This window comes from Carcharodon carcharias, chromosome 5 (genome assembly GCF_017639515.1).
Source record: "Carcharodon carcharias isolate sCarCar2 chromosome 5, sCarCar2.pri, whole genome shotgun sequence".
NCBI lineage: Eukaryota > Metazoa > Chordata > Chondrichthyes > Lamniformes > Lamnidae > Carcharodon > Carcharodon carcharias.
The window spans coordinates 122,361,828-122,378,730 of NC_054471.1; the positions used below are offsets into that span (position 1 = coordinate 122,361,828).

The following is a 16,903-nucleotide window of genomic DNA, read 5'->3' on the forward strand; positions in this document are numbered from 1 at the left end:
GTTCAACAGGAAATTCCAGTTGATTCTGTATAAGTTATAATTTAAGTGCTTAAAACATTGTTTGTTTCCATTTCGATTTTTTGGTTTTCGTGCACTATAATTCATGAAATATTTACTGATGTGTAATAAATTGCATAGAAGTGATTATTTATATTTTATATGATTATAATTGTTAATATTGAAAGGTTACTTCAGTTTCATGTTCAGACCTTGCCTTATGTTTTATCTGACCGTGGTTAAATACAATACTGTGCTGATGCAAGTGGCTGTAAATCAACATATATTCACCCAAGGTTACATCAAGGCTAGTGATACATTAGAGGGAAACAATGAAATGCCTAGGTCCAGTTACTTATAAATAATAATTATTTTTCAGAGCCTCTGGTGCAGTGCAGTGCCCATCATAAAAATGCAGGCTGTAACTTGGATAATCAGGTTTCAAGCACAACACAAACCTGAAGTTGGGCTTCCTTGACGTGCTTATGTCCCCAAGTAAAGGTGGCAGTTCCCAGGTGGATCTTAATGATTACAAATCATCTGCTGCAACAGAACACTTGCCCTTCTCATTTGCTTTGTGTGCTTCTGCACAGCACTTTCCATTACCTATCTGCTCTACAGCTTCTCTACCAATGAGAAATATTTCAAGTCAAAGTCTACAGCAGCTTAAAAAAACCTACACGTGCTTAGTTTTTTAAAATAAATATTATTTTACATTTTCATGCAAATTGAAATGCAGAAAGGCAAATAGGGAAGGGAAAAGGTGGCATATGGGAAGGCAAAAAATTGGTTGTGGCTGGAAAGAAAGTTTTTCTTTCGCATGTTAGCTGCATAAATGGGTAATACACAAGCGATTCCTGAAAACTGGAATGTCAATGGAGGTGCAGCTATCTGCTACTTTGGCGTAACATGAAGCCGTTTGGAAGGAATATTGTTGCAAAAGTGGTATAAATCAAAAGATCCGATTATCAAGCACACAGCCACGAGACCCACTTGATAGGGGTTTAAACCAGTTTTGAGTTTCATCCATCCTACGTTTGGTTGGGGGATTGGCAGCTTGTGAATAGTATTAATGGATATGTTTTTAGTTTTTAAAAATGTTACATGACTCTGATTTTAGAAAAGTGAAAAAGGGAGTGTAATTATGTTGGACAGTTTGCAATCCATCTTGAAATTCCCGATCAACAGTTTGATAATAATTTAGTCGACAAACTCACCGTATTATGCCCAGTGCACACTCGCTAGTTATGTTCCCGAGTACCAATCAAACTCCAGCAAAAACGCTCAACAATGCACAACTCTCTAACCTCCTGCAATAGCAACAAATTAATTTTCGATGTAATTAATTTTCTTTCTGTTTTAATGCAAAACTAATATACTGACATTACAACTAATTTTCTACTTTTTAACATTTTATATATTTTGTGTTTAGTGTATATTTAGAAAATATTAATTGAATAGAAAGTTAACGTTGTATCGATAGGGATCAGAAAAGTTACCAGCAATTCATCAACGCTGACAATTTACCTGATACCTTTTCCCAAGGCTAATGTGAATATTGCATCAGTTTGTTGTGCATTCCAATTCCACCTTCAAGACCCGAGATAGAGCTACAAGATTGCAGCCACACGGGTAAATTCGATATAGTTTCACATTCCAGTTAATTTAAAGGCTGCTACTGGCATGATAACACGCTGTAGTTTTTATTAGTGCATTGCTTGGAGATTCAGTGCGTTATTTTTTATAACGTGTGTGCGCATATTACACATGGTCTGAGTGCACACTAAACCAGCAGAGGACGCCCTGCACTCCACCACTGACTGTGTGTGTGCGTGAGCCTCGATGACGTCACGGGCTGGGGGTTCACACCACTCGCTGTTCCAAAGTATTGATGTGGAGGGCAATGTATCGCCCAGGCTGAGGGAGCACTGAGCTGAAGTAAGGAGACGGAGAGAAAAAAAAATCCACCAGCAACAGAAGTACGACTCCAACATTATGAATGCAGCGCCCTTTGTGCTCTTGCTGTTGTTGTATGAAACTTGTGGCAGCGCAGCTGTGGAATTCTCCTCGGGTGAGTCTCGGTGTGTTCCAGGGAGCCGTAACTTTTCACCCGGATCCTCCTCAAGGTGTATGTATGTGTGCTCCCGTCCATTTACTTCTGTTTGAAGTTAACTTTAAAACAACAAAAAAAGCTATTCATTGACCAATTAACGACAACATTTTTGTATTTTTTTAATTTAATAAAGCTTCCCCTCAGCTCTGGTAGTTTGTTTAAAGTGACGGGGAGCGGGTGAAGCGCGGCTTATTGGAGGTTAGCAGTTGATCAGTGTTTCGGCGAGGGAGAGCTGCAGTCGGTGGCTTAGATTCGAAGTTTGTTTTAAAATTATCTCGTGTTGGGCAGAATGAGGGGACACTTTTTTTTTGTTTAACGGCGATTTCTGTCCATGCTTTGTTTTAGAGTGGAGAAGCGCTTCGTGTATTTGATGTTTGTGTGTGTGTGTTTGAGGGAGAGTAGCCAGTAGTTTTGCGAGAGGTGACGGGCGGTCACTCGGGGCTCTGACTGGAATTTTAGGTCAAGCGGGTTCGGTGTTAGAAACGGCCACCAAGTGTTGTCTATTTTCCTGTTGGCAGATATTTGCCTGGTATTGTCACCACACTGCAGGATGTAAACAGGTTTTATACCTTTCCACTCGTCCAATAATCATCCCACTTTAAGAAATAACATCATTTAGAGTTAAGCAGGGCAGAAAGCAACTGGTTAACTGGTTATACTTTTCGAATCCGGCTGTAATTAATCCAATCGTAATTTAGCCGTTTTATTTCCTTGGTAAAATAAGTTTGCATTGAAAAGACTATTTAAACGAAGCGTCTTTAAGGACAATAGATAAGTCCCAGTGGTGTGCAATTTAAAATGGAGTACCTTGGTAATGAAAAAGTACAGGCAAGCACTCATTGATTTCCTGGTAATTTTACACCCAGGGAAAGTTGCTATCTTTCTGTCCAACAGCGCTTTCATTGTAATCCTACAGTTAGCAATTTGGAAAGGAGGATCCATCTCCTTCTAGTTCATACACACTGTCTAAACTTATGTTTCCTAAATTCAGCACCTAACAATTATTATCTTGGTGGAGGGAATTGATGGAAGGAGTGTGAGGTAAGGTTTGGAGTGCACTAGAATTTTTTTTACAATATTCAGAGTGATTCTTGAAATCCTTTCTTCATGCTGCTGAGTGGGTTAATCAGTGTTGTAGTATGTGTATTGCAATTTATTTTTCTGTCAAAGTATTTATTACATAAGGTGTTGGATGCCCCAACCAAAACAATTTTTAACAGCCACTTGAGGCAAAATGTCTGCAGAACAGTTTTTAAACCATTTGAAATTAAAGATTTTCTCCATACCTATCCATGATTTTTGCCAAATAACTGACAAACATGCAATATGTTGCAGTTCTATACAATAAGCATTCCCATTTGTTTAGTGATATATTGTGTCATTCAGAAGAATACTGTCAGATTGCAAGCAACAATTATTGTGCATAATTTCAATTGCAGGCACAATTAGGCCACAATGTTCACAATTGCACAGGGTATAAGGGAGAGAAGTGAATGTTACGTATAATTTATTTATGCATACCATTCTTTAAGTACAGTTTCAATAGAGGAGTAAAGGTTGCTTCATGTGTGTTGTCTCCTAAGTGATAAACAATAAAAATCTATTAAAGCCTCAAACACACAAATTGATATTAGAGGTATGGATTTTTATCTGGTGTGAAATATTCAGTGACTGTTGAGCATGAATGGTTACACAATGCAACAATATGTGGCAAATTTCATTGCTTGCTTTCTTAACAATATAGTCAAGTTGTAATGTTTGTTTTGTTTATAATGAAGGAGATTTGCAAATATTTTTAATTACAGTAGCTTATAGAATGTAAGCATTCAATAGGTTGGGTATTTTTTTTGCCTAGAATTGCCCTGTCTCATTGGCTCCAGGAGATCATCAGTTCTTTTATTTTACAATCTGTAATAGTGTTCCACTATATGTGAAAACATGGGTATCATGTGGCATATGGTCCATAAAAGCTTGTATGATGCAGGATGTTTATAGCGCCTTTCATTTAGAAGAATGTAATTCCATATTTAAGAATTATGCTGCTGCTAAATTCAAAATCTGTTTTAGTTTGGGTTCAATTTTTGGAATGGACTAGTGAAGTGGGTGCGGGGGGCAGGCTGTTACCTTGTATTCGATTCTTGGCTACTCCATTACTAGGCTGGGCAACTGCATACCTGTGCACACGTGTGGTGGTCATGCATGTACAGTAATTTAGTGCTTTTTGTGTGTGTGGTGAGACAATGGCCTTTGGCAGGAGGGGTAAGAGGGCAGAGAACATGCATTTAGGAATGAGAGGTTTGGGAGTAAAGACTGAGCTCCACTTGTGTAAAAGCTTAGCTAATGCCATCTAATTAATAACTCAGACTCTGAGGTGAGCTTTGACAAACTCTAATTCCTGCAGGATTTGTTGAATTTGGTGTGCATTATATACCAGTGGGCAAGGGATTCATCACATTTAACATTAAAATTTGTCATTTAGAATACTAAAGTAGATTGAAAATAATGCAACAGACCTTGGGGACAAAATGTACTTTTTAAGACCCCTGTGGCTACAATTGGCTGAGACAATAAATGACTGCACAATGTGAATCTAAAAGAATTGTGGATTTTATCCCTTGTCTCCGCTTAGTTGATTTAAGGAAAATTACTGTTGGAAAGATGGCCAGAATGCTAACCATGGAACCTTGGAGCAGGAGACTATCCAAGCAAGAGAGGAGAGGAAAGGAAGCATAATGTGATAATTGTAGGAGATTCAATAGTTAGGGAGACTGATAGCATCCTTTACAAGCAGGAACGAGAGTTCCAATATGATGTGTTACAACTGGTCCCTAGGTGAAGTCCCCCAATTTAACTTGCTGAACAGGGCCCCAATTTTGTTATACTCCCTGGTGAGGAGGAATAACCTGGTTCCAGTTCTTTATTTAACCCTCTTGGTTGGTCACAACAAGGTTAATTTAAAAATAATCCTTCCCACCATTCCCCTCTGTGGATACCTTCTCTCAGTCCAAATGTATTTATTTTTTTAGAAGAAGCCAATTTAACCAGGCTTTCTTGAGTTAAAGAGTAAGTTTATTAGTTACAAAAACCTGAGAAAAATAATTAAAACGCAACACACATAAACACAGATCAAAAATGAGAAGTTAAGAGTCCAAATAAAAGTTTTTAAAAAAAATACGAATCAGCCTTTGACCTCTTCATGAGGCATAGATTGCAGTATATTGTGGTGGTTAGGCTGGTAAAGCTAACATTGGCAGTTTTAGAGATATCTGGTTCTGCAGGGTAACTGAAGAGGCAGTCCTTTTTCCTTTTTGATTGTGGCTCCTGCTGAGCCTTGCCTTCACCTGCAGTTGCAGGGGTGACTAGTTGGTCGTCTTGTGCTTTCACTCTCACAGCACACTGCACTGGTCTGCAGCTAGCTTTTTAACCCATTTTTTTCTCTCTGTGCTCCAGGAGAGGAAGTAGTTATCTTGCATTCATATCAAAAGTATTTACATATTCTGAGATATAAATCAACAGGAGATGGATTTTTGGCTGACTGCTGAGACGTGCAAATCAGTCTTTTGTCTCTGTAACCACAGGAGATTAAAGTTCAGTCTTTTGCATCTTTCCTATCTTCCTTTTAAATGTCTCTGCTTGAAGAAAGCCATGACATCTTTTCAGGTGTGTCATTCCATGCTCTCCCAGAACAGGTCTGTCAGTATAATCCACATAGGAATTCTCCAGAAAATGGCCACTTTACATTATCAGCCATATTTTGCTCAGTGTCCTTGCTTGTATTTCTTCAAAAACTCAAGTCTGTCTTAAAAAGTTCAATATGCCCATAAGCAATTCATGGTTATAATCAGCTTTTCGTGACATGTTTTCTGCTAGGTACCAGACTGAGGGACAGCGTGAACCAGCTGAGAAAAGATACTGGAGAGGGAGTGGGAGGAGGGTTCTGTCATTTTATCCCATGTTGGGATGAATGACATAACAAAGAGGAGATATGAGGTTCTGTTTGATGAGGACTAGAAGCCGAATTAAGAGCAGGACCTTGAGGATTATGATTTCTGGATTATTTTCTGAGCCATGTCAAAATTGGAGTAGGAATAAGCAGATCAGTGAAAATGTGGCTGAAGGTGTGGTGTGAGGAAATGGGGATCCTATTTCATGGGACACTTGCACCAACCCTGAGACAAGGAAGCCATACTGTTGGGACAGGTTCCACCAGGGCCTCGTGGCCCCTGACCTCAACCACCTCAGTCCAAACGTGGACAAAAGAGCTGAATTCGAGGTGAGATGAGAGTGACTGCTCTTGGCATCAAGGCACCATTTGACCGATTATGGCATCAAAATTGAATTGGAGAAAACTCTCCGCTGGTTGGAGTCAATCCTAGCACAAAGAAAGATGGCTGTGGTTGTTGGAGGCCAATCATCTTAGTCCCAGAACATAGCCGCAGGAGTTCCTCAGGTGAATGTCCTAGGCCCAACTACCTTTGTTGCTTCATTAATGACCTTCCCTCCATCATAAGGTCAGAAGTGGGGATGTTCACTGATGATTGCTCAGTGCCATTTGTGACTCCTCAAAATCTGAATCAGTCTGTGCTTGTGTGTAGCTAAACCTGGGCAACATTCGGGCTTAGGCTCTATAATGGCAAGTAACATTTGTGCCTCGCAAGTGCCTGGCAATTATCATTTCTAATAGAATTTAACCATCTCCTCATGAAATTCAATGGCATTACCATCACTGAATCCCCCATTATCAATACATTCAGGGTTATCATTGACCAGAATGTTAACTGGAGCAGCTATGTAAATACTGTACAAGAGCAAGTCAGAGGCTGGGAATTATACAAACAACTTACCACCCAACTCTAAAGCCTGTCCACAATAGGCACAAGTCAGGTGTACGATGGCATACCCTCCACTTGCCTGGTTGAGTGTGGCTGTAACAACACTGAAGAAACTGGACTCCATCCAAGACAAAAACAGCAGATTTGCTTTGCATCACATACAACACCTTAACGATTCACTCCCTCCCATCACCTGCACGCAGTGGCAGCAGTGTGTACCATCCACACGATGCACTGTATTAACTTGCCAAGCTTCCTTCGACAGCACCTTCCAAACTTAGAAGGAAAGTGGCAGCAGACACATGGGAACACCACCGCCTTTTTTAAAATTCATTCACGGGATGTGGACTTTGCTGGCTAGGACAGCATTTATTGCACATCCCTAATTGCCCTTGAGAAGGTGGTGCTGAGCTGCCTTCTTGAACCGCTGCAGTCCATGTGGTGTAGGTACACCCGCAGTGCTGTTAGAAAGGGAGTTCCGGGATTTTGCCCCAGTGACAGTGAAGGAACAGCAATATATTTCCAAGTCGGGATGGTGAGTGACTTGGAGGGGAACTTTCAGGTGGTGGTTTTCTCATCCATCTGCTGCCCTTGTCCTTCTAGATGGCAGTAGTCATGGGTTTGGAAGATGCTGTCAAAGGAGCCTTGGTGAATTCCTGCAATATGTCTTGTGATGCTACACACTGCTGCTACTATGCATCAGTGGTGGAGGGACTGATTTGTGGATGTGGTGCCAATCAAGTGGGCTACTTTGTCCTGGACGGTGTCAAGCTTCTTGAGTGTTGTGAGAGCTGCACTCATCCTGATAACCCCTTCCATTACTTTATTGTTGATAGAGAGTAGACTGATGGGGTGGCAATTGACTGGGTTGGATTTGTATTGGAACAGCTAATCTAGGGGCATGGCAAGTTCTGGAGCACATGTATTCAGTACTATTGCCAGAATATTGTCAGGGTCCATAGCCTTAGCACTATCTAGTGCCTTTAGCCATTTCTAGATATCACGTGGAATGAATCAAATTGGCTGAAGACTGGCAGCTGTGGTGTTGGGGACCTCAGGAGGAGGAGGCCGAGATGGATCATCCACTTGGCACTTCTCACTGAAGATTGTAGCAAATGTTTCAGCCTTCTCTTTTGCACTGATGTGCTGTGCTCCTCCATCATTGAGGATGGGGATATTTGTGGAGTCATCTCCTCCAGAGAGTTGTTTAATTGTCCACCACCATTCATGACTGGATGAAGTAGGACTGCAGAGCTTCAATCCGATCTGTTAGATGTGGAATCGCTTTAACTTTTTCTATCACTTGCTGCTTATGCTGTTTGGCTCACAAGTAGTCTTGTGTTATAGCTTCACCAGGTTGACACCTCATTTTTAGGTATGCCTGTTGCTGCTCCTGGCATGCCCTCCTGCACTCTTCATTGAAACAGGCTTGATCCCCTGGCTTGATGGTAATTATAGAGTGGTGGATGTGTCAGCCATGAAGTTACAGATTATGTTTGAGTACAATTCTGCTGCCAATGGCCCACAGCACCTCATGGATACCCAGTCTTGACTTGCTTGACTTGACTTGATCTATTTGAAAGCTATCCCATTTAGCACAGTGGTAGTGCCACACAACCCGATGGAGGGCATCCTCAATATGAAGGCAGGACTTTGTCTCCACAATGACTGTGGGATGGTCACTCTGACTGATACTGTCATGGACAAATGCATTTCTGGCATGCTGGTTGGTGAGGATGAGATCAAATATATTTTTCCCTCATGTTGGTTCCCAAGACCAAGTCTAGCAGCTATGTCATTTAGGACTCGGCCAGCTTTGTCTGTAGTGGTGCTACTGAGCCAATCTGGGTGATGGACATTGAAGCCTCCCACCCAGAGTACATTCTGCACCCTTGCCACTCTCAGTGCTTCCTCCAAGTGGTGTTCAGCATGGAGGAGCACTGATTCATCAGCTAGGAGGGGTGGTGGGGACATGGTGGTAATCAGCAGGAGGTTTCCTTGCCCATGTTTGACTTGATGCCATGAGTCTTCATGGGAACCGGAGTCGATGTTGAGGACTCCCAGGGTAACTCCCTCCCGACTGTATACCACTGTGCTACCACCTCTGCTGGGCCTGTCATGCCAGTGGGACAGGACATACCCAGACACCACCATTACCATCCCTGGGTATCTGTAAGGTTTGATTCCGTGAGGATGACTATGTCAGGCTGTTGCTTGACTATTCTGTGAGACAGCTGTCCCAATTTTGGCACTGGCACGCAGATGTTAGTAATGAGGACTTTGCAGCGTCGAAAGGGCTGAGATCGCCGTTGACATTTCAGTTGCCTGGGTCAATGTTGGGTGGTCTGTCCGGTTTCGTTCCTTTTTCGTGACTTTGTAACAGCTTGTTGCAACTGAATGGCTTGCTAGGCCATTTCAGATGGCATTTAAGAGTCAATAATATTGCTGAGAGCTCAAAGTGACATGTAGGCCAGACCAGGTAAAGACACCAGATTTCCTTCCCTAAAGCATATTAGTGAACCAGATCGGATTTTACAACAATTGACAATGGTTCCGTGGTCATCGTCAGACTTTTAATTCCAGATTTTTTATAATTCAAATTATTTCCTTGCTTAAACTACCACTGCAGGATTTGAACCGGGTCCCCAGAGCACTACCCTGGGTCTTTGAATTACTGGTCCAGCGTAATACCACCACGCCATCGCCCTCTACCCCCGCTGCTGCAGCACGTTCCTCTCCAAATCACACACCATTGTGACCTGGAACTGCATTGCTATTCCTTCACTGTGGTTAGAACAGAATCATGGAACTCCCTTCCTAACAGTGCTGTGGATGTACCTTCACCAGATGGACTGCAGCAGTTCTGAAAAGGAAGCTCACCACCACCACCTCGGGGGCAGTTAGGGATGGCCAATAAAGGTTGGCCTTGTCAGTGATATTCTCATCCCATGAAAGAATAGAAGTGAGAGCATAAGGATAGGTTTTTTTTTTCATTATTCTTTCATGGGATATGGGCTTCACTGGCAAGGCCAGAATTTGTTGCCCATCCCTAATTGCCCCTGAACTGAGTGGCTTGATAGTCTACTTCAGAGGGCAGTTCCAAGTCAGCCACATCACTGTCGCATGTAGACCAGGCCAAGTAAGGTTGGCAGATTTCCTTCCCTAAAGGAGATTAGTGAACCAAATTAGTTTTTAAGACAATTGATGATAGTTTCATGGTCACCTTTACCAAGACTAACTTTTAATTCCAGATTTATTAATTGAATTCAAATTCCATCACCTGTAATGATGACATTGGAACCCATGTTTCCAGAGCATTAACCTGGGATTCTGGATTACTAGTCCAGTGAGATTACCACAACGCCACTGGTTAGGTTGTGAGGTCCAAATGAGCGTACTTTATCTACATGCATGGAGTTCAAGGGGTAAATTAAATTAAATTGCAGGCAGAAGTTCAACTTGTCAGGTGTGACATGGTAGTCATTGCTGAGACAAAAACAGAATTACCTGGAAAAACTCAGCAGGTCTGGCAGCATCGGCGGAGAAGAAAAGAGTTGACGTTTCGAGTCCTCATGACCCTTCGACGGAACTCAAGTTCTGTCGAAGGGTCGTGAGGACTCGAAACGTCAACTCCTTTCTTCTCCGCCGATGCTGCCAGACCTGCTGAGTTTTTCCAGGTAATTCTGTTTTTGTTTTGGATTTCCAGCATCCGCAGTTTTTTTGTTTTTAAGTCATTGCTGAGAGTTGACTGCAAGATGGTTTGGACAACAAATTAAAAATACTGTATTATGGGATCTACAGGAAAGATGGGGAAAATGGTTGAGGAGGAGTAACTTTAATGATTAAGATCAAAGCACTTCAATGATGGGGCATAACATGAGGGGCGGGCAGTGGGCATAACATGAGGGGCGGGCAGTGGGCATAACACAAGGAATGGGCAGCAGCTGGAGGGCGTAACCTCAGTGGGGGGGGGGGGGGGGGAAGGCAGTGGAGATGTGGGCGCAATAAGAGAAGTAAAGGGAAATTGTGTCCCTAGTAGCAGCTGTGAAGTGGTAGACTGTATAATTGCAGAAATATGGCAAAGACTGAGTGGTTTTAACTTTCAAATGGATTGAAATAAGCAGATTAGCTCATGCCAGAAAGAGTGAATTTCTTGTGTGTTCAGGATGGTTTTCTGCAACAACATGTCCTGCCACCAAGAAGACCAACAATTTAGATAGAATGAGCCAGATTTACTTAACAATGTAATAATGCATGACCATTTATCTAACAGTGACTATAGTATGCTAGAGCTCATTGCAGCCTTTGAAAGATAGAAACATGAAACAGCTACTAAGATTTTAGATTTTAGTAAGATTGATTTCGATATGATAAGCAAAGACTGTCTACAGGAAACTGCAAATCTGTTTAGGGGTAAAATGACATCATCAGTGGGAGGTGTTCAAGAAAGAAATTAGTGACGCAGAACCAGTTAATACCCGTGAGGGACAAGAGCTCTAGCCAAAAAAAAGCATTGCATGATAAAAAAGGTAAGAGACACAGAACCTTTAAAAATCACATGTAGATACTTGCACAGATGCTGGTGACTGGGAGAGATGCAAAGAACAGCAAAAGGTGACCAAATGACTTTTAAAAGCTACAAGAATGGGTATGATATAAAATTTGTGAGAGATATACAATTTTACAATTCTGGATTCAAAGGTGGGCTCCTTGAAAACTGACAACAGTGATACTGTCAGTGAGAATAAGGAAATGATAGACATGTTAAATAATTACTTTCTATCAGTATTTACCATAGAGGAAAAGGACTTAATACCAGTGATCCTGAAGGAATCAGGGCTCTGGACTCACCAAAATCAATGCAAACAAATTAACAGTAATGAAAAAATAATGGAACCAAAGGATGACCTTTTCCAGGGACCTGAAGGTTTCCATCCAGGGTTTTGAAGGAAGTTGGTGCAATCATTGCAGATGCCCTAACTTCAGTCTTCCAACTTGGGATCTGTTCATTTTGATTGGAAAGTTGCACATGTCACTCTGCTATTTAAAATAAGTGACAGAGGGAAGCCAGGGAATTATAGAACAGAAAGCTTAATGTCTGTTGTTGGAAATTACTAGAATTCATAAGTAAACATGTAGTGAATGCTTTGAAGTCTCAGCTGTATTTGTAAAGGGTAGATAATGATTGATGAGCCTGATTGAATTTTTCAGAAGGTGACTAAAGTAGTGGGCAGGGGGGGTATTTGATGGATGTTGTTTATGTCAATTTTCAGAATGCATTTGACAGCCACGTCACAGAGTTCAAGTTGAACATGCACCTGCAATTCATTCAATTTGTTTCTTATAGTCTGTGTGTTTGTATAAAGGAGATTTATTTGCACCGCACACCCCTAAACCTGTCCTCCTGTGCTGAAAGTCAGCCTCATAAGTGACTGTTAGCTCAAGTTGCAGCCCATCGAATTTTAGGCCAAATATTGACCTGGTTAGAAATTTGGCTGAGTGGCGAGACATGGAGTAGGGATAATGGGCAGGTACTCTGGCAGAATATGACTAGCGTCCTGCAAGGATCAGTGTTGGTGTCTCAGCTATTCACTGTATTCATTAATGACTTGGATGATAGGTTAGAAAGCCATTTATTCTAGTTTGCTGTTGACACTAAGATAGGTAACACTAAAAGCAGTGTAAATGGAAGCATAAAATTGCAAAGAGATATTAATAGATTTAGCAAATGGGCAAAAATATGGAAATTGGATTTCAGTGTGAGATCATGTGCTTTGGACTTAGATACTTTGGTGAATAATTCAAAACAGTGGAGAGCCATGTATATGGATAATTAAAATATCATGGACAGGTACAGAAAATAATCAAAGGCTAATGGACTGCTGGTTTTTATTTCTGGAGGACCAGAATGTAAGATGTTGTAAAAAGTTCTGGTTAGAGGGTATAGTTGAAAAGTTGGAGCTGGACTTTTCAGGAATAAAGTTGGGAACCACGTCTACATGCAAAGGATGTTAGAAGTTTGAACTCTGCTCTGCAAACAGCAATGATACAAGGTCAATTATTAATTTAAAATGTGATAGATTTTTTTTAACTAAAGGTATTAAGGGATAAAAGGCAAAGGCCCTGTATAGAGTTAGATCACAAATCAGTCATGATCTCAATGCATGGCGTAACAAGCTCAAGGGGTTAAATGGCCTACTCATTCTTACAGTCCTGCCTAGAACAACAATGCTGATGCTACAACTGACTTCAGTATCCCCATGGTAGAGAATAGAATTACTTGGCAATGAGTCCCATTGGGAAGTGTGCAATTGTGGGTAGGCAGTGGAAACAGTATTGGGATTGGCGGTGATCAACCTATGGTTAAGTTGTACATTGATGCTATTTTCTTGGGTCACAATAAAGAATGGCTACTTGGGGCCAAAGTACTGGAATGCTTTGATTTCTTTTTCCATCCCATTCAAGCAGAGCCGAAACTTCAAACAAGGATCATACTTCAAAGTGAAATGGGTGTATACCATAAAATGACAATGAATTATGTTTTCTGCCCTCTGTTGTAAGTGAATTTAAGCTATATATAGCTATTAGTGTAATGCCCTCTGCTGTTAGTTACATAGTGATAGAAAGTGAGTGGTACTGTTTGTATGGCATTTGATTCCCGTTGCATGTGTGCCCATTGTGAACCATTCAGATATTTTAGGAAGAACAGTAGAAATGTGTGTTGTAATCGCTATTACAGATATTGCAGAAAAAAGAGAAATGTTGAAGCTTTTCATCTTGCACTCATCAGGACACTTCGCAAGAAGACAAATACAAGAGGAAAACAACAATTTGTACTGTATGTGAAGAAAGACTCAACTTGCCAACCAATCAGCACTCTTCACATACAGTATAAATTGTTGTTTTCCCCTTGTATTGGTCTTCTTGCGAAATGCCCTGATGAGTACAAGATGAAAAGCTTTGACATGTCCCTTTTTTCGACAATTCTCAAGTTCTGTACTACCAAACGATATTTGTCATAGATATGGGTCTGATTTGTGGGTTTTGAGTTTTAACATTTCTTGGCAAAATTCATTTTCTTGATCCAAGAAGAAAATGTGTACAGCTTATTGTAAAAAACACAATGTGACCACGCTGCATAAACAAAATTGGATGTATTCAACAGTTTACACATTTTAATTGTCAGTGAAGTCGCTGTAACATTTTTCTTTTTGTGCCAATCACAAATGGTGCCAGTGGGACCATTTCAAGCATCCAGTTTCAGCATCAAGCACTTCAGATAAGATATTGTACAGCTAGATGTTGAGTAGAAATCGCTCTTCTGCCTCATCCTTTTAAATGCACGCCTACTACACCAGTGCAGCATGCTTTTCCCCATTGTTTACACCAGCCGTTTTGTGACTTCTCATCTCTTGCCAACTAGTGGTAAATTAAAAGCAGTTTTTTGCTATAGGTCCAAGTTCAGATTGATGTTAGTCTCATATAGAACCATTGCAGCTGATGAAGAAAACTTTTATTCCACCACTCTGGGCTTGGCTTGAATCCATGTTCCAGAGATAAAAAGTAGGGGGCTAACACACTGTGCCACCAAACACCTTTCAATTGTATGCTATTAATCCCAGCAGAAGCAGGTGAAAATGCTGAATGACTAAAACATTCAGATGTATATTCCTGTAAAATTCAACTTTTAGTTAAATGAAACAGGTTTCAAAATTGCCTGTGAGGATATAATTAATAAGAATATTAAGGTCAAATGATTCAGGTACATACATCCAAACTAATTTGCTGTATGACTGTGCTTCACTTGAAAATAGTAAAGCAGTTTTATGCAAACTGCACAACATATGAAAGATCAAACTGTCCAAGACCGTATTATGTTTACATTTAAATTGGCACTGACATTCTAAACAACTCTTGAATTCTTGGGTTGAAAATATATATATATATATATATATATATATAGTATAAATAAACCGAACATAGAAAAACCACAGTAAACTTCCTGTCTTCAGTGGTTCTGGTAATAGTATACAGAGAATGGAATACCATTTATGAGCTAAAGTTTAATGAGACATGACTTGTAATTGGTGATTATGTTGTCACCTTTACAGCAGTTTTTAATTAAATTATGGATGCATCTACTATTACTGTCCAGCTACTCACTTGAGTGTTCTTTTGGCATTTTCACTTGCATATAAATTGATAACTTTTTAACATTTTGTCTCCTGGTTTAAGATAAACATCTGGTGACCACATATATCCAAAAATCTCTGCTTGAAGCATATTGGTCAGCAGTAGGGAATCTAGCATTTCCTCTTGCTAGCCTATGCCACTGAAGCTGCTAATGGCACCCCTTTCATTATCATCCCAGTTGAAATCTGCTTATTGAGCACAGACCAGGGATTGAACTTGACATCATTAATGCCAGGAAGGCCGACGCACTGGGTAAACTGATTGAGATGTTGAGAAGATGGAAGTCTGATTAGTGGAATGTCTTTTTTCAAATATATGCTCAATAAACATTTATCTGATTTAATAAACACATTCACATTGTATTGATGCTTTATATTTCCTTCCCTTCCTCAAAAATTGGCAAAGAGTCTTATGTAAGTTCTGAGTTCAGGTAAATGCTGTAAATGTGCAACTTGTCCAGGCTGCCTGTGATGTGAAAACTATTAGATGTTGAATTATAGGCTTGGCTGTGTGAATCACAATGTATTTTACATATAGTTAGAAATTATACACTTGCTCTATAGAATTAAAAGTTGCTTAACAATCAGTTGATTTGATTTTCTTTTTATTATCGCTTTATCTTTTAGATTGAATGTAACTTTTTTTATACAGCAAATTATTGTCCTCCAGTTATTTTGAAGTCTGTTTAAACTATATCAGATCTTCATTATATCTGCTGCCCCAAATGTATCTATTTTAATGTTGTCTTTTCATTAATCTAGAATTTATAGATTACTTTTTAATATTGCTGTCTAGTGCAGGATGTGCCGATCCAATAAGCTGAATAGTGGAGTGGTGAGAATTTTATTCAAATGGGTTATATATACTTAAATAGCTCTCTTAGAATCCAAACTGCATGATTTCATGTTTTTTAGACCTTCTAGATTGGAGAAATTAAAATAAAATATTGTTCCGAATTGTTATGACCTTTGAACTCCTAATGTAAATTGTTTATTATCTTTGGGACTTCAGTATGATAACATTAGGTTTGAATTGCCAATATACTTCTCCAGTAGAAGATAGGAACATGTGAACATATAATTCAGCCTTTTGGATGGCTGATCTGTACATCTATCTGTTACCGAACTATGATCCATATCCCTTGACATACTTACCTGACATCTTGTTTTGAAAGCTCCCATTATGCTAGCATTCACAGCCTATTAGGGGAGAGAGTTCCCGATTTCCTACCATCCCATCTGCAAAAATGCTTTTCTGTTTCACTCCTGATTGACTTAGGTAAAGTCCCGTTATTCTTGATTTCCTCAACCCGAAAAAATTTCTCTATCAACTCCATTAAATGGTGAGTGGCTTGGAGGGGAACTTCCAGGTGGTGGTGGTGTTCCCATCTTTCCTTCTAGATGGTAGTGGTCGTGGGTTTGGAAGGTACTGTCAAAGGAGCCTTGGTGAATTTCTGCAGTGCATCTTATAGAGCCTTCAACAGAACTGAGTGAATCTTAGGAAAGGGGTGAAATATAAGCTGGTTTAAGGTTGGGTGGTGGAGTGGAGAAGTCGGGGGGGGGGGTGGTTGGGTTTGGTTGTAGGGACAAGCAAGCAGTGATAGGAGCAGATAATCAAAAGATGTCACAGACAAAAGAACACAGAGGCGTTAATGGTGGTGATATTATCTAAACGAATGTGCTAATTAAGAATGGATTGGATGGTAGGGCACTCAAGGTACAGCTCTAGTGGGGGTGGGGTGGAAAGGCTAGCAGGGCATAAAAAGATT

General features: G+C 40.3%; 1 protein-coding gene across 6 annotated transcripts in view; it reads left to right on the forward strand.

Annotated features, from left to right (window-relative positions):
- The first annotated feature begins 1,860 nt into the window (after window positions 1-1,860).
- ptprk (protein tyrosine phosphatase receptor type K) overlaps window positions 1,861-16,903 on the forward strand; it is a 673,497-nt gene continuing 658,454 nt past the window's right edge. For all 6 annotated transcript variants that reach the window (XM_041187665.1, XM_041187666.1, XM_041187669.1 and 3 more), the window contains exon 1: window positions 1,861-2,068. In XM_041187665.1, the coding sequence (XP_041043599.1) occupies window positions 1,993-2,068 (76 nt within the window). In that variant the 5' untranslated portion in view covers window positions 1,861-1,992. The remainder of the gene's footprint in view (window positions 2,069-16,903) is intronic.